General features: G+C 36.5%; 1 protein-coding gene across 2 annotated transcripts in view; it reads left to right on the forward strand.

The window, feature by feature from the left end:
- The window catches only part of PARP8 (poly(ADP-ribose) polymerase family member 8), a 114,592-nt gene extending 98,013 nt beyond the window's left edge, over nt 1-16,579 (forward strand). Inside the window, exons 17-26 of one of the 2 annotated variants that reach the window (XM_015848681.3) lie at nt 783-848; nt 2,112-2,179; nt 2,540-2,588; nt 3,390-3,502; nt 3,690-3,762; nt 5,629-5,698; nt 7,507-7,583; nt 8,539-8,608; nt 10,205-10,289; nt 11,255-14,940. In XM_015848681.3, the coding sequence (XP_015704167.1) occupies nt 783-848; nt 2,112-2,179; nt 2,540-2,588; nt 3,390-3,502; nt 3,690-3,762; nt 5,629-5,698; nt 7,507-7,583; nt 8,539-8,608; nt 10,205-10,289; nt 11,255-11,357 (774 nt within the window). In that variant the 3' untranslated portion in view covers nt 11,358-14,940. Of the gene's footprint in view, nt 1-782; nt 849-2,111; nt 2,180-2,539; nt 2,589-3,389; nt 3,503-3,689; nt 3,763-5,628; nt 5,699-7,506; nt 7,584-8,538; nt 8,609-10,204; nt 10,290-11,254 lie in introns of both variants that reach the window. The other variant, XM_015848682.3, reaches the window with a different exon arrangement.
- The last annotated feature ends 1,435 nt before the right edge of the window (nt 16,580-18,014 follow it).

Raw genomic sequence — 18,014 nt, forward strand, 5'->3', positions numbered from 1 at the left:
GGATCTCTTGGAAAGAGTCCAGCGGAGGGCCACTAAGATGGTGAAGGGCCTGGCGCATCTCCCCCATGAGGAGAGACTTAGGGAACTGGGTCTGTTTAGCCTTGAAAAAAGAAGGCTGAGAGGGGACTTGATCCAGGTTTATAAATACCTGAGGTATGGGAGCCATAGTGGTGGGGCTGGTCTCTTTTCTGTAGTGCGTGGGGACAGGACTAGGGGTAATGGGATGAAAGTACAGCATAGGAAGTTCTGCACAAATGTGCGGAAGAACTTCTTTACAGTGAGGGTGACGGAGCACTGGAACAGGCTGCCCAGGGAGGTGGTGGAGTCTCCTTCTCTGGAGATATTCAAGACCCGCCTGGACGCCTACCTGTGTGACATGGTGTAGGGAGCCTGCTTTGGCAGGGGGGTTGGACTCAATGATCTCTAGAGGTCCCTTCCAACCCCTACAATTCTGTGATTCTGTGAAATATTTGTTTAAAAAGTGACCAGCTCTTTTAAGTGAGTTACATTGTTGAATGTTTGGGAGAAACTTTCATCATGCTTTTTTTCTTTCTTTCTTTCTTTCTTTTTCTTTTTTTTTTTTTTTTCTGGAATTTTCCTGGCCTATGAATGAAAAAGGCTGTGTGTGAATAAGGTGGAAAGAAGCTTACTTAAAAATACAGGAGGATTGGTTTGCTGAACATTCATCCTAACTTTGATTTTATACAGACTCAAAAAATTGAGGGTTTTGTACAACTAAAGACCAATAGTCTTAATGTATTTTCTTATTTTATTTACATCAGAAAAAGAATTATGACCGAGTCATGAAAGCGTTGGATAGTATAACTTCTATTAGAGAGATGACACAGGTGAGTTTTAAAATGTTTACATAACATAACAGCTATTTCTAGAACTAGGAGGATATTTATATAAGGTCTGATGGGTGGGGAAGGTGATAGGATGAGTCCTTTCTTGTAGGGCTAAAATGTGTGCTAAAAATATCAAACTACAGTATCCATAATGGCAATTAAATTAAAGTGATAAAGGTTCAAGTCTTTTGAAGTTTAAATAAGAGATAACAGCAGATTGGGAGTTAATAACAAGACAATCACCAACTGCTGTATTTCTGGGAATATCAAACTGTGTCTCTTTGTTTCCAAAGCAAAAGAAATTGATTTTGTGATGATGCTCTGAATTATAGCTTTATTTCTGTTACAACAAAACACTTGTTCAGCTGAGTATGGCTGGAGACTAGGAAGATTGGGTCTCTTGGGTTCAATACCATACGATTTCTCAATATTCACAGTAGGACAGGATCTGATAGCTGTTCTTATATTTACTGTAACAGTTCATTTCCCAAACAGGCCTTCTCAGTATAACTGCTTATTGAAATCTCTCACATACATCTTGCTTTTCCAACTATTTTATAAATGTAATTTCACAAGGTTTTATAAATCATTCTTTGTATGTATTTGTAAAGTACTTTGGGAATATGAAATGCAGAATGAGGTAGAGAAAGCAGTAAAACATATTGAAAATTTAGGTATTTTTGTTAGTTTATGTAATATCTGTTAAAGTAAACAACATTTTACTTCTTTGAACATTAAAGTAATTATTGGACTGAAGGTTTTTAAATGAGTACTTTGCACTGTGATAGAAATCAAGAAATTTTCAGGCCAATTTTCGCTTCTAACAGTATTTTACTTTGACAGCTTTTTTTCATGAAACAGATGAGGAAAAAAAAAAAAGTAGATTAACTTGGGATTTTATGGTACTTTGACAAACTTGATTTTGTGATATCTCCATCCATTTTATTGGTCCAAGAGCTGAATGTTAGTGCATATGTTCTGTTGTTGTCCCTGAGATCACCGATGTTTTTTATAATATACTCTTTTTGATGCTAATTATATGCTTATTATTTTACTCCAGGGAAAATAATTGCTTTATTAATTCTTCCTGTTGTCAAAACACGTTTATAACTGTACAATGCTAAATGTCACTAAAGCTGTGATTTAAGCCTAATAATGAGTCCTATGTATGCATTTTAATAGATGAAGTCACAGACAATGTATCATGTAAAATTTAATTTTATGATTTCAACCAGCATAAAGAATGTAATTACTGTTTTCTAGGCACCTTACTTGGAAATAAAGAAGCAGATGGATAAACAAGACCCACTTGCACATCCTCTTCTACAATGGTAAAAAATTGACTCACGTGGCATGATAATTATTGACTTACCAAGATGAATGAATAAGCGCTTCACCAGTTTAATTTCCCATAAGCTCACCCTAAGAATTAATGCCAGAGTTAACATTTGCATGTGCTTTGTTCCTGAACTGTTTCTGGATCTCACCAGGAATGTCTAAAAACAGTGGAAAGACTCTATCTTATTTTACAGCTTCAAATCTGACTTTGTAGCCAAGATACAGTCTGCTTTAATCTGATAGGTTCAAAAACCTGCAGCTTCATGTTTTGTTATGGCTATGCATTACATTTTTTAGAGAGAAAGTTCTGCTTGTTTGTCATATCTAGTGCATATAATTGTTTCTTCTTTTAGGGTTATTTCTAGTAACAGATCACATATTGTGAAGCTACCAGTGAATAGGGTAAGTGTCTGTGGGTTATATTCTCATTTCTCATGGCTCACATTAGCATAAATGAGAGTCCTGGCCAAATGTAGATGTCCATGTGTCTCCATTAATAAGACAGTGGAGAGAAACAGGCAGTTTTGGGTTATGACTCATAGCACCATATTGTGAATATCTAAAACAGGTCAAACAATTTATAGTCAGAAAAGGTCTATTTTAGATGAGTAGCTCAAATACAATTGTCTATCTTGCAGTCATCTGAGATTGGATGAGAACTTCACTACCTTTGTTACCTCATAGAGTATTGCCATTGCCATTTAGAATAACAGATACAAAATTGTATGAAAAACAGTGCAGGCAAAACATATCCACCAGGAGAACCACATATGAGCATGCTATAAAAACAACATAGCTCTGACATTTTATAGGTGTGGTGCTGAGATTCGTTTCTGAGTGTGGCTCTGATGCTCTGAGTAAGGGTGTAGTAATCTGCAGTCTTTCAAATCTGAACCTTAATTCAAAGACAGCTTTGATCAAAATGCCATGAAAAGTTGTTCAATTTAATTACTTTACTAGAGTCATAGTAGGCTGAAATCTGTTTCAGATACTTCCGTATGTTTCATAAACCAAAGACTGCTTTTATGTTTGATTTCAGATGAAAGCTATGGTAATGAGACCAGTTTCAACTTAGCTCTTGCTATATAAATATAGTCAGATAATGTGCAAAACAACTTGTTATATTAAGAACTACCATTCTGGAAATACAATGCTATTGTGTTCATCAACTTCTTTTCACATATGCACTATTATATTTTGCAGCAACTAAAGTTTATGCACACTCCCCACCAGTTCCTGCTTCTCAGCAGTCCACCAGCCAAAGAATCCAATTTCCGAGCTGCTAAAAACCTTTATGGAAGTACCTTTGCATTTCAGTGAGTCCATATGTTTGTATTAAACAAAGGTTTCCAAAATGCCACACAGTCTTTTTTTTTTTTTTTTTTTTTTTTTTCTTCTTGCCATTTGAGATTTGCAGCTGTGAATGTACTGTTTTATAGGATTAATGATTTCATTTTGAATTTTACACTGTAGGTTTTAACACTTTCTCTTTTACTTTTTCAGTGGTTCACACATTGAAAATTGGCATTCCATCCTGAGAAACGGCTTAGTTGTTGCTTCCAATACGAGGCTGCAGGTGAATAGTCTAAATAGAACTCAGCTAGCCTGTACCTGTTTAATTATATATTGAAATCAGATGAATTTTCAACAGGTGTATTTCTGGTAGACATATTGGTGGCAAATTGAAAAGGTAATTCTATGAAGTAATTAAATAATTTGTCTGCTCAAATGACTTTAAAAAAATTTACCTGTGGAATCTGTGTTTCATTTTTACATTGCACAGCAGCACCTCCACGAGGCTGAACTCTGTACTGCTTAAAAGCAGTCTCAAAGATTAGAATTTGTGCCTTTATTATAGGATCCCAAAGCACACTGAATTTACAGATGTCAAGTTTACAGTGTCTTCTTCACTCCTCTGATTTTCTTGGGAAGGAAATATGAGTATACTGGCAAGGAAGAATCTATGGAGAAAACTTCACTTTGATTTTTTAGGCTGAACCATGAGGAGACCACTACTGCAGGGAGATGTAGGCAGTACGAGAGGGACCAGAGGAATGTGATTCAGTGTGTTTTAAGTAGGGTTTGGGCAGGTGTTCCCCAGAGATGAATCCAAGATTCTGATACTCTGGAGGGAGATCTAAGGGTGCTGACTGAAGATTAGGCAGCAAGAGACACTGAAAAAGGGACTGCAATTTCTGCTATTCCTTTTAGTTGTTTGGGTGTTTTTATTAGTATCTTTGAAATATACATCACAAAGAAAGCACAACTTGCACTCAGAAATTCACCAGAGTAAACCCTTTTGTTTGTGCTTTTTGTTTGTTCATGCTTAAGATATTCAGAAGAGGAGAAAACAGTTTATTCAAATCTGTTTTACATACATCATCATTTTTAGATCCCTCACATGACTAAGCTATATCATTAATCCAGTTCATTCTGTTTATCCCAATACCAACCAGTCAGGAAAAGTATCTGCTCACCAGGGATCCTGTACAACACTGTACAGTCTGGAGGAGTGAAGGCATGACTGTGCATACCAATGGGAGCTCTGGTACATTGCAGACATAGTGTAAATACTGTGGGGTCAGAGGAAAGAAATAAGGGTGAGAGTAACTCTGAAGCCCAGTGATCATAACATCTATGTGTAGGAAATGCTCTGCTTTTTCACGTGGGCTGCAACAGCTACTTTTTGTGGCTTATCTACTTAAGGCAGTCAGAGCCTGGAGGAACAGTAGAAACTGTACTTCCCACTTACATGAGAAGAAAATGGCTAATAAGGTGTGCTTGTCTTTTTGCTTAGCCCAAGCACTGTGACTTGAGCCACACAAGTTATGCTGGTGAAGAAAAGTCTTCCCTTTCCTCTCACCTTCAGACATATAACTCTGTGGCTGAAGCACTGTCCTGAAGTGATGGGATATGCATGGCTGAATAAGCTTATGCAAAAGCTTGGTCGAAATCATTCCTCCAGTGCTCAGGCAAATCTAAAAAATTATTATTTATTTATTTATTTATCGTCAAATAAGCACTGTCTTCACAGTTTCTTTATTTCTTAACTTAGGGGGGAAAAAATAGCTATTGCTAGATTACTTGTATACCCAGTACAGCAGGCATAGTTTGGAAACACCTTCTGGATTTAGTTCCTCCAAGAGTGATTCACAAAGAAAGTCTGCCTAAGATTATCTCTGCACCCTTGAACACTGTTTCTATAATATGTGGTATTTTAGTTTTATATTCATTGCATTTTTTTCTTAGTTTTGTTTGTTTGTTTGTTTGGGGTTTTTTGTGTGTGTTTTTGTTTGTTTGTTTTTTTGATTTGACTTAAAAAACCATTTACTGCCAGTCAGTAAATTAATGCAAATGGATGGATACTCATCTACATCAAGACTTGTGCATATCAGTATTTTTTTATCCAGATGCTAAACAATTGTTCTGTTCTCTCTTTCAGCTCCATGGTGCAATGTTTGGAAGTGGAATCTACCTTAGTCCATTGTCAAGCATATCATTTGGTTACTCAGGTGATATTTATAAATCACTCTAGAGTTGAGACATAGGAGTATATCTCAGTCTGTTGCTTTTCTTAGTAGTTTTGCTTTTTATGATACTGTAGTAAATTTGGTGTGTAGTAAATTTGTTAGTCCAAGATTAGATTTTCTCTTTTTTGAATTGATTAGATTTCCCTTATTAAATACCTGTCCTCATTTTTAAGGTGATGAATGTCTTGAAGCTCTCCTTGAGATGGGTAGTAACTAAAGGTGATGTGTGTAATGGAAATCCATTGTAGTGATTTATTTGGTTTTTTTTGTCAGTATCAAACCTAAGTTCATCTATTATTATTGATTTATACGCTTGTAGGATCTTACCTGACCCAAAAAATATCGTCAACACACATGTTCAGCTGTATGTGTTTAAGACTGTTCCTGTATATGTTTAAGACATAGAAAATAACATACCATGTGTTCATTTTAGTGTTAGAACAGAAGGGGACAAATCTGTCCCACTGGTGAATTCAAAAGTAAACCATGCAGAGCTTTCCACCTTAGAATCATAAGTAGAAGCATAACAGGTACATTGTATACCAATGTCTATATTAAGAAACCTTTGTGAAGATTTTAAAATGCTGTGACTTCTTTCTTTTCCCACCTTGTGTTTACCATTTCATCCCATGTAAAACTGTTGGTATAGTTGAATGTGAGTTTGTCTGCATATAGGTAAATGTAATCCTGAAAATGTTAGTTATGATTCCTGATGTCATCATAGAATCACAGAATGGCCTGGGTTGAAAAGGACTACAGTGATCATCAAGTTCCAACCCTCCTGCTCTGTACAGGGTCGCCAACCACCAGACCAGGCTGCCCAGAGCCACATCCAGCCTGGCCTTGAAAGAAAATGACTTTTTTTTTCTGTACAGCATTGTTCTGTGAATTTCAATATTTTTCTCCTCTCTCTGCCTTTTTTTGATGCCTTCCATCTAGTCTCTTCCAGAAAAGAAACTTGTGTACATATTTAGTATGTAATATTAATTAAAATATGTAAAACTTTATAACACTAAAAAAGCATGGAGGACCCTACACTCCTTAGTACTCCACAGGCTTAAAGTTCAACATAATCTGATGTGTATTTGAAAATTGTCAACAAATATGGAGCAGCGGAAACTAAAGGAAGCCTACAATGATGTACCATATAGGAAAGTTATATAAACTACCAAAAAAAATATAAATGAAATCTAAGGCGCAAATATAAGTGTTGAAATAACTGAGAAGGAAATTGGATCCAAATTGGGCAACCAATACTTTAACAGATTCACCTGTATATGATTTAACCTAGGCAGACTTCAAAACTACCTTTAAATAAATTAAGTACTACTGAACATTATTTAGACTCTTACTAGAACTAAATAAAATGTTCTAGATGAGCATCTGATGTTCATCTAAGGTAGGGTTTTGCTGTCTTACTCTCAGTGAATGAAACTGTTACTTCAGCTTCAGTAGGTTCTGTTAAGTTGAAACATGTTAAAATGCAGTCTGTTAAGAAACCACCTAAGAACATTCATGAGCTGAATTCAGTGTCATTTGTGATAATGTTTATCTGTGTTCATACCTTCTTAGTGCTAACTTGGCTTTCTTAATGTCTTTGCAACATATGCAGATATATGGGTAATTTACAAGATTAAACTGAATTATTTTCTGGCATAGTTAACTAGGTCTCTGCCTGCAATACAAAGGACTGTAATTTTGACTGTGACACCTGTTGCATTATCCATATTTAACTCTGCTTATAGTTGTATTTATGTGCCAGAGTACTTTACATTAATTTTGTATCTTAGGGATGAACAAGAAGCAGCAGAAGGTGTCAGCTAAAGATGAACCAGCTTCAAGCAGTAAGGGCAGCAACACATCACAGGTACAGTAGTATATCAATCATCTCTGGAAGATTTATGGTTTTATGTTGGGAATCTGATATTTGAAAAGAAGTCGGTATTTCTGTTGTGAAAGCTGATGGTTTTATTAAATGAAATCCACAAGTCCAAGTACTGCACTCATCAAATACAACCCAACTGCTCTAAGAATTTATAGACTATACTACAGGTCCCAGTGCTTTTCTTTTCCAAATAGAAGAATTTGGGTAGAGAATGAAAACAAAGCACTGATATCATTATGACGTTCAACAAGCCTTTGCTCCTTAAGCTCTGGAATTTCTACTGAACTATGGTACTGAACTATGGTTCACTGATAGCTGGTCAGAGTTTGGGTGTGTTTGTGGTTTTTGTTTGTTTGTTTTTGTGTTTTTTTTAATTTCTAATACTGAACCTTTAGAATCATACTTTATTTAAAGCACACTTGTAGAAATTACATGTAGGACTCAATTTTGAGAAAGAAATATGACATCTGCCACACAAAAACTACAGAATAATCTGGCTTTAGGTAGAAACTGGTATGCAAGGGCAGAACCCCTTGGATCTTAGGTGACCAGTAAAGCATGAAAATAAATTGAATGGCTGACGAATCAATGATTAAATCACTTCGATTTTGATATTGATGTTTTTGTTGTTGTTTTTCTTCTGTCAGTTTGCTTATTGGTAAGATTGATTCTGTAATCAGTATTTATCAGTAAAATTCATCCTTTTGTAATAAGGAATTTTTCTTTCTGGATAAAGGAAATCAAACTTTTCCTACAATAATCCCCTCTTATGAAAGTTTTAGAAATTCATTTACATTTAGAAATAAAGCAGAAATGTTAGAGAAAGACTATCTTTATTTATGAATAAATCATTGAAAATAGCTGCTCTCCCCTTTGCTACTGTACCACTGTTTGTCTTACAGCAATAATTAAGTTTTCTCATGTTTTTACATCTCAGTCACAGAAGAAAGGACAACAGTCACAATTTTTGCAAAGCCGTAACTTAAAATGCATAGCCTTATGTGAAGGTAAGCTGAAAGCCCTTAAAAAGCTGTTCTGGTCGTGAGCACAGTTATACTGAATGTAAATCAGTGTGACCTTTAGTTCCAGTATTGGTTGGTTTTCAGTAATGAACAATTGGTATGCATATGAGTACTTGTCAGCAACTGACCTTTGTATTTCTGTTGAAAATATTTCCTTCTTCAAACAGGAAGTGTAGTACATGCTGAATTTTTATGTAATAATCATACCACATCAGTCATAGAATGGCTTAGGTTGGAAGGCAATTTCAGGTCTACCCAGTTCACTTGCCATAATCAGGGCTTTCCCCCACCAGCTCAGGCTACCCAGGGCCCAGTGCAGCCCAGCCCTGAACACCTCCAGGGGTGGGGCCTCAGAGTAAAGGTCTTCCTATTGACTGTATAGTGACTGATCATCTGGTCTGCCCAGCAAGGTTCTTCATTTGAAACTGTGATTTCTTTTAAGCTTTCGGTGAATATATAAAGCACTTAATTCTGAAAAACAACAGTTTTTATACTGAATTTGCAAATGATTTTTAACTGCTTGAGCAAATTTGTTTTTCATGTGACAACTGACTTGTTCTTCTGGAGTGCTTCAGCATTTTTTTAAAGTTAAAAATCCATTGCTTATGATTACCATTATTCATGAGTGACTTGCCTATTCTTTGAATAAGAACAATTGATAATGAGTACCACAGGCCAAACAGAAAGAAATTATATTGAACTCAACTTGCCATCCATTTTCAGCATTTGTTTATTTTAAAAAGTTAAAACTAAGACACTGTGTCAAAGATGTTATTTCAAGATTCAAGCTACTTTTATGCCACTACTTAAAATACATATTATTATTTTTTGAATCTTCTTTTTTTTTTTTTTTTTTTTTTTTTTATGGTAGCATTTAGATGTGTTTGAGGAACATTTTTAAAGCAAAGATTCATGGCGAAGATTCTACATGTTTGATCTTATTACATCACTAAACAGCTTAACATTGCTGTTTTCTAAACATTGAGCAAGTGTTGGTGGGATTCACCATCTCTTTGATTATAATTTTGCCTTTTAAAAGATATTTAGTATTACAGCAAATCACTAATCTTTGCCAGCTCAGTTTCAGGTGTTGTCTTTCATACCTCAGAATTGGCTCAGCCACCATCTAACACAGGCATGTGTGTGCCAAGGGCATAAGTTGACTGAAATCCTTCTTAACAACTTATGTGCTTCTTAAATCAGTGTTTAATACATGTACTTTTTCTTTTCCTGTTTACTGGTCTGCAGAGCAGGCCTTGGCCCTTCTAAGAACTTTAATTATGTAAAGTGCCAAATGATCATAAAAGCCAACTTTTGTTTAAAGTCAGTGAATTAAGGACTTGCTCCCATACATCCAGCATTTGTGCTTTATGGAAAGAATAATGTATTTTGGAAAGATGAACCTTGTTCATGCCCTTCTTTTACCAACAGACAACTTGAAGACTACACTTGGCCACAGGCATACACTGGGAACCAAAATTTGCACAAAGCTATGCAAAGTGTGTAAAAAGAGCAGATGTTTTAAAATGGTTTCTTTCAGACACGTTTTGATCACTATGGAATTTATTCTTTCCTTTACAGTGATAACCTCATCCGATCTGCACAAACATGGAGAGATTTGGGTAGTTCCCAACACAGATCATGTGTGTACAAGGTTTTTCTTTGTGTGAGTACCAACCTTCTTTTAACATTTGAGTTCTGTCTTTTCAAGGCCTTTTTTTTCTTCATGTTCCTGACAGCAGTTGTAAATGAAAGAGATAGAAGACATTTAATTCTTTAAAGCATCACTCTAGTTTGTATTTATCTCTGTACTTTTTGTCAGGCGATGTATGGATATGTTACTGGCAAAGATTTAGTAGACATTTTTAAGTAAAAGAAAACAAATGCAGTGAATGGAGTGTTACTGATTCTTCCCACTCTGTAGCATTACCTTATATTGCTGTATGTTTGACCATCTATTGCAAAATATCTTTTCTATTCACATGTATATTTTATAACTAAGGAATTAATTATTGAGAAGAGGCTTCTTATCGGTGATGTGAACATTCCCCTCTCAGCTGTGATTTGTAATTATAAACTGACATGGATTTCAGCCCTGCAAGAATAGTCATGCAAACCAATGGAGGAGCAAATAGACTCCAGATTTGCCAGTGTTGGAGGTCTGCAGTAATTAGGATTGCCCTGTCCTAGAGAGAAAATCCTTGAAGCTGTCATGGTGTTACCAATAAGCTGTGACCCTGTTGTGGCAAGAGTTTAGTTACTGCAGGTATTTCTTTGACGTCTGAAATGCTTTGGTACCAGCCTTGTGCAGTGATCCCTATATACATGCAGCAAAAGGGGAGCTGCTGTCCAGGCCTCAGCACATTAGCAGCACTTCTGCTGGTGGCACTGCTGGTCCCAGTGTGTTGCTGCCTCAGGGTTCAAATGACAATGGAAGTCCTACCACGTTCCTGAGTATGGGGTCTGCTTGTAACAGTGAAGCGCAGCAAAGCATTTTAATATTAAGCTCATTAACAGCCAGAATAAATACTGGTGATTATCGAATAAAACAGAATTTGGGATGGTTTAAAGTAGATTAATAAAGCACTAATTTGATTTTATTTTCTTTGTTTGTTTGTTTTTTCTTTTTAGTTACGAAGATGGTCAAGTGGGTGATACAAGTATAAATACACAAGAACCGAGCATTCATAAAGAGATTCTTCGAGTCATTGGCAATCAAACTGCTACTGGTTAAAAGGACCACTCTTATTTAATTGGTGTGGTTTGGAAGCCTTCCTCAGTCTCAAAGCTGGAATTTGGACTGAAGAAGATGCAAAAAAACCCTAATTTATTATTATTATTCTAAGAAAATTAACCCTTTGAATACTTACTGTTTTCTTACGCAGTGTTTCTTATCAAAATGCCTGAGATGGTATGAATTAACAACTGTTGGGGTGCAAAGTCTATTAACATACTACAACTAACAATGATTAAGCAGGCATTTGGGTTGCTCACAATAAACAGACTTTAAAAAAAGGAGTTTTGTGCTGATATTTTTATATTAAATTCTTCAGTTGGAGGCTTTAAAACTGTAAACTGGTATTTTAAATTTAGAATGACTGAATTATGTGCAAGTGAGAAAATTTTATAGTGGAGCACTTGTATTATGCAGGATACTTTGCCATAAGTAAAATATTCTCACATTTAAACACAATAAAGAGTTTCCTGGAACATGTCAAATCAAAGAGATTGGTTACCTGCAGCTACCTTAAATTAATTTGATTTTACAAAGGCACAGTCAGGAGTTAGAGTCCAAGGTTAAAACAGTGTAGTTTTGGTATAATGTGTGAAACAGAGAAAACTAATGACATGATGATGTATGTTTAGTTTTCTTTATCATTGCTGAAAACACTGTCATACCCACTAAGCAGCTCTGTTAAAATTATTAATCAAACAAGCTTAGCAAACAATTTGAAAGTCAGAAGCTGTTAACTTTCTTCTTAGAAATTTGTTTTTTATATACTAGATTTGTTAAGTTTTTTTAAATCAGTAATGTCCTTTACCTTTTCCATCTTGACGTCTGTGAGATTACTCTGTGGCTAAATTTAGCCAGGTAGGTAAAAGTACCTGCTAAATTAGAGCTTTAACATGACTCAGTTGTTGTTTCTACATCAGAGAACCAGAAGATAAAATATACTGATATCGCTAAGTGAAAGTCTTTCTATTATTTTATTTCTAAGAGAAAACAAACCAGTTCGTATCTTTGGTGTTTGAACTAGCAGCTACTTTTTCCAAGTGTGCATTATGGCAATTTGGGACAGGGCCTGGTCTCCAAAGCATAAAGCATATCCTGTGCCCTGGGCAGCTCTCACAGTAGCCATCTTGCAGCATCACACCTTAAATATGGAGAGCAATTCAACTTGCCTATCTGTGCCCTGGTCACGTCGAAAAGTAAAAATAGACTAAATCCTCTACTCACTTAAGTTATCTTTGTTAAATAGCAGTACAAAAGAGGAGCAGCTAATGTTTTTCTTTTAAATCAAATTGCATAAAGAGGATTATGTTCACATTTACTCCTTATTTTTTATTTAGCTCTCCCTTACTCCTTGCTGTATGCTTTTACACACCTGGAGATGTTGGGGGCTTTTTTTGTGTTCCAGACTTACTTGGTGTGAATCTTGGTTTTTCTGAGTTCACGTCCAGACTTCTCAACCCAATTCTGTTTTCAGAGCCCCATTTTGCTGTTGAATTTTTGCTATTTAACATTCACCCTCTTTGGCAGACCCCTCACTCAAAAACCAGTACCTTAATTGTTATCTTTTATGTTGGGACACTGGTTAACTTCTTGAAACAAAGTTCCTGAAACATTTCAGTCTACATAAGGACTGCATTAATTTGGGTAGCTGCACAAAATCAGCAAGTGGAGCTGAAAACCTGGAGTGCCAATCCATCGTAGTTTGTCCTACAGTATGTCTAAATCACCCTCATTTTGCAGAACACAGAAGGAGGTTAAAAAGTCCTCAAAGATGTCCTACATTGACTTGTTTTTTTTTATAGTTTGCCATTATGAGAGGTTCCTCAGAAAACTAGGGATGAACAAAATAAAGTTATGTATGAACTGGAGAAGCCAAATAAGCAGGAACATTTTCTTAGTTCCCTGAAGCTGCAGAATTCACAAGTGAGCTCTTTTAGAGGCTGAGAGGTGTAGCTTTAGAACCAAGTGTAGCTACAGCTACAGTGAATTAGGCTTGCTTTGCACAGTGATGTCACGTTGCCTGCCATTTTTTTGCTCTCATAAGCACTGTCATTGAAAAGGAGAGAAAAACATATATCTGCCAAGTTTTAAGACTGCTCAAAATATTGTTGTATATGGAAGAGAGAAAGGGGAAGTGTGAAGGAAAGCAGAACTCAGAGGAAACCTTTCTGTTGTAGTGTGGCAACAGTACATCAAGGAGTTTTGAGGGCAGTGGCTGAAGTCTGGGGACAACAAAAGATGACCAAGAGAAAGACATAATATGATGAGCATAGGCATTACAAATCACTAAATGTACCACTAGCAGCTCACATCCCCCCATTTGTGTGGTGGGAAAAAGGGATGGGGCTAACAGAACATCTGTATTGTGTGCCTGAGGGAACTCAGGAACCTCCAGGCCATCTGGAAAGGTGGCGAGGGCACTGCAGTACTCCAAGGAATCATATCCAGTACTGCAAGCAAAGCAATGGAATTAATTAACATTTCACTTGCTACACAGTATCTCAGATAATTTTTTAATTAGCCAAAATGGGAAACCTTTTGGTGTTATTTCATCTGCAGGTGAAAATAAGTCTTCAGATTGTTCCCCTACAGAAGTGTTTGTTATTATTGATGTGTTTTGGTTTTTTTTTTTAAAGGTTAAGGAAAAAAAGGGGGTTCTGTTTGGACTTACTGGTTAGTCAAAAATAGATAGCAAACTTCAAAATTTAAACAAATAATAATTGAAACAAATACAAACCTTTCACAAATAGCTTTTAATCACAGACAAGAAAGAGCCCCAGACTTTAATAGTCTTCTTGGTACAAGTCTCCATGAAGTTGTATCTAAAGTAACTGTGAGTGTGCCCAGCGTGGAGCAACTGATGGAGTTCTTGAGATGGAACTTTCTGACTTAATTCTACATCCCACACCAAATTACAAATCCACAAATCCGAGGGTTTGATGGAGAAATTATGTTAATACTTTAATGTTGCACCCTAATTAGAAATTGACCTATTTCTACTTCTGTAAGTATTTTAAACACTGAGAAAGGAATCAAAAAAGATGCTTTTAAACCTTTCTTGAAATTCAGTATTTAGCATTCAAGGGGTTAAGCAACTTGGGTTATTTTCTTATATAATATATGATCAGCATAACTATTTTCATCAGCAGTGCTAAACTGTTTTGATCACCTAAGTATTTGGCTCTGCATTACTAATCATATAATAGCCAATTTGTATGATATTCTGCTTAATGTTTTAGAGGAACTAGTTGATCACACCAGAATTGTTTATGCTTGTGTTTTCTCTAAAGCCCTTGAAAAACTGTTACTGATGCTGTATAATTTTAATATTATAGCTGTTGGTACTAAAAATGCATCTATTGAATAATGCTAAGATTATGCTTTTGTTAATACAAACAGAAGACCACTTCCAAATGAAGACTTTGGGCTCACATCAATTATACTATGGTAATAAACAATTTTCTACTTTGGAAATATTTAGCATACTTTCAACACTGATGAGTACAAAGTGAAAAAAAAAATGCATTAACCAAAATGAAGAGAATTGTGATTTAAAAAGAAAATGAAAAATTAAACAAATATAGAAAGACTGTACAGTGACTTTGGCATTATATTAACTAAAATGGATTTCTTCTTGGTTGTAGAAGATAAAAGTCAAATAAAAAGAGTACTTGTTATTACTGATAGGGTCAGTCAGAGCAAAAGCACTCTGTAATCTTAGCATTTTCAAAGCATGCAGGTTTGGGGTCTGACCCTGCATTGTGCTAAACACCCACTGCAGGTGCTGGGGGTTAGGCCCTTGAACAAATGTAGGTATTTTTTGTACATGTCATTCCTGGCTCTTGTGGTAAGTGTTTTACAGGCCTCTGATGCCAAGGCCTGTGGCTGCTGGCATCAGCATGAATGCTCCGTGCTTGGGTAGGCCTTGTCCTGGCTTCTTTTGCTACCCGAGAGTGGGGCAGCGGTGGAGGCCTCAGTGGTGAGAGTGGCAGGAAGAATGGGCAGGAGAAGTCCCAGTGGTCAGGGCTGAGCCTCGCTGTGTCCTCACAGGGCCTACAGTTGTTTTGTGGGGTGCAGCAGGATGCAGCACTGTGCAAAGCTGCAGCATGCAAAACGCAGTGTGGGTTGGGTGTCCTGCTGGTCTCCCTTGTTAGCGCTACCATAAAGGGAAAGATGGGCCCGTGGGTTAGATGCAGCAAAGCTGTTTGTTGGCAGAGCGGATAAAACAAGTGTAGGGCTGAGAGTGGTTTGAAAAGTATCTCGAGTCCAGTCAGCCAGGGCTGTATTAATAACCAAATTTATTCCTTAAAGCACTGAGGAGTAGAGGTAAGCTCATACCTCAGAGGGGATAAATAAATAAAATTTAAAGCCAGGCAGCTCTCTGCATGCGCAGTGTCACGTACAGTGCACGAGGCTGTCTGTCACAAGGGGATCGAATCTCTGGATTCGGCTTTGGACACTTCGGGTGTGAAGTGAGGGGCTCCACCGCATCATGGGGTCAGTTCTGGCCGCCTCCCAGCAGCAGCCGCTGCCATGAGCGGGTGAGTGAAATACCGAGCTGCTCCCTGGTGTGAGGAACGCCAGATGCGTTGGGTGTTCCTGGTCTGCCGGGGAATGGCAATGATGTATATTACAGCCCATTACACTTTGCATTGGGGTTTTGTATGATATATTAGGTATAAGACTTTTGTAATGAGAAAACAAAATAGAATTAGAGTAGTAGTTAGTTCAATGTATCTAATGTGTGAAAAAGCTGTTGAAAAGTAGATTACATTAAGTGTTTACCAGCAAGTCAGTAAAAATAGTCCTTATACACATATAATTTAATGTTCTGAACATAATTTTATATTTACCCAATATGTATTGTATCTTTGAATTTTAAGAAGCATCCACTCCTTTCTGTATACATAAAATATGCCTATGTTTCTTTTAACTCTACAACCTTTTTTTCTCTGAATAAATATATTAAATTCTGTGCACAAAATAGTACCGCCGCCTGCTATTTAGCCTATGGTGCCTTAGAGTTACTACAAATATTTAACAAAATGTACATAATGTAAATACTGCCAGAAGATCACTAAGGCCAAATATTTTCTCTATTCACTTTTTACTGCACTTGCTTTCTATTGCTATTTAAGCCTCTTTTATCCAGATTTGTAACAGTTATAACATTGTAGCCAATGTAAATGTTTACTTTCAATAAATCAGAATTTGTTCAATAAGCACTGTGCATTTGAGCACTGTTTTAAGAGCTCTGTTCGACGTTTAAAACAGTCTTTTAGAAATTAAAATAAATTTAATGCCGTTTCTGGACTTCTGCTAGTCTCAGCAGCATCTAAAGCTTATTCTATGGTTCTATACATATTACTGGAGTACAATTTTTCTGCAGTGATCTTTTCAAAAACACTTAGATGAATAGTAAAACCAGCCCTTCATGCTGTGTTTATTGGAATGATCTACATGACTTCAAAACAGAGAAACTGGAATTAAAGCAGGATATTATGTATATAGTACAAAATGCATAAGGATATCTCAAGATGCATTTTATAATTGCTTTTAAAGAAGTTCTCTTTCTTTCTGTAGAACCGTTTCTGTCATGAAAGCAGAAAATATATGAAGAACCTTGTACTTAATGGGAGTTTGTTTAAAGTATAAAAGCACATCTGCAACTCATAAAATATGCAGACATTTGTGGGACTGTTTATTAATTCAGTGAGTGTGCTATTTTTTTTCTTTGCCTATGAGCTCATTTTAATTATAGGGATGGATATTAACGTATCTTTTGGAAGTTTTAACTTTTGTTTTGTAAAATTCATTGGTTTGTTGCTGCAGATTTGGACTATAAGTTCTAAACTGATGCTGTCATTCTGGATGCTAGCAAGTATTTTACACTTATGGAAATATGGCAGGGGAAACAAATAATCATATCATTGCAATTCTAAATGTCCGAGCATTTCCCATTGATTGGAATCTACAGGCTGGTGCTTGAGTTGTGTAATAGAGATGATATTCTGTTTTGGGAAGATTTCATATTGGGAAGAAATAACAACTCCCAATATTGTAACCTAAGATTTGAAACAGTGGTGAAATCTCAGAGTAATACCAGTATCCAGAGATAGCAGGAGGGCTGTGATTTGTACCAACTGCTGCTCCATTCCCAAACTGCTGCATCGCACACTCTCCCAATCAGTAGTCAATTATATTCACCTGTTGAGCAGTTCAGTGCAGGACCCTGCAAGATTAATAGTCCAAACTTCAACTGAAAGCAAAACAAAATTATTGCACAGGAGCAGAGCTGCTTTCAAATGCACACGCTGACTTTTTGAAAGGAAAAAAAGCAGAAAATATTTTAAGATAAAATCTAATTGCTGTTGGAAAGAGTATTTACATGCTTGGCCAGCTTCTCTTTTGTGCATTACTGTGCAGTGTAGATTGCAGCAAAAGTTTTTATATAGGCCACAAAGCCACGGCCCTGTCCAACAAGGGAATATGTCCACCTGAAAATGTTATTAGGCTGCAGTAACTGAATAAAGCCAGTAGTAGCTGAGGGCCATAATGTGGCTTTGCCCCAGCTCCCAGCACAGTGCAAACTCTCTGATTGCTAGAGAGAAGAAATCTGAAGGAGTATAACAAGGATGAACCTTGGGGCTCAGTGCC

This window comes from Coturnix japonica, chromosome Z (genome assembly GCF_054131305.1).
Source record: "Coturnix japonica strain WE chromosome Z, WE-NBRP24, whole genome shotgun sequence".
NCBI classification, from domain to species: domain Eukaryota; kingdom Metazoa; phylum Chordata; class Aves; order Galliformes; family Phasianidae; genus Coturnix; species Coturnix japonica.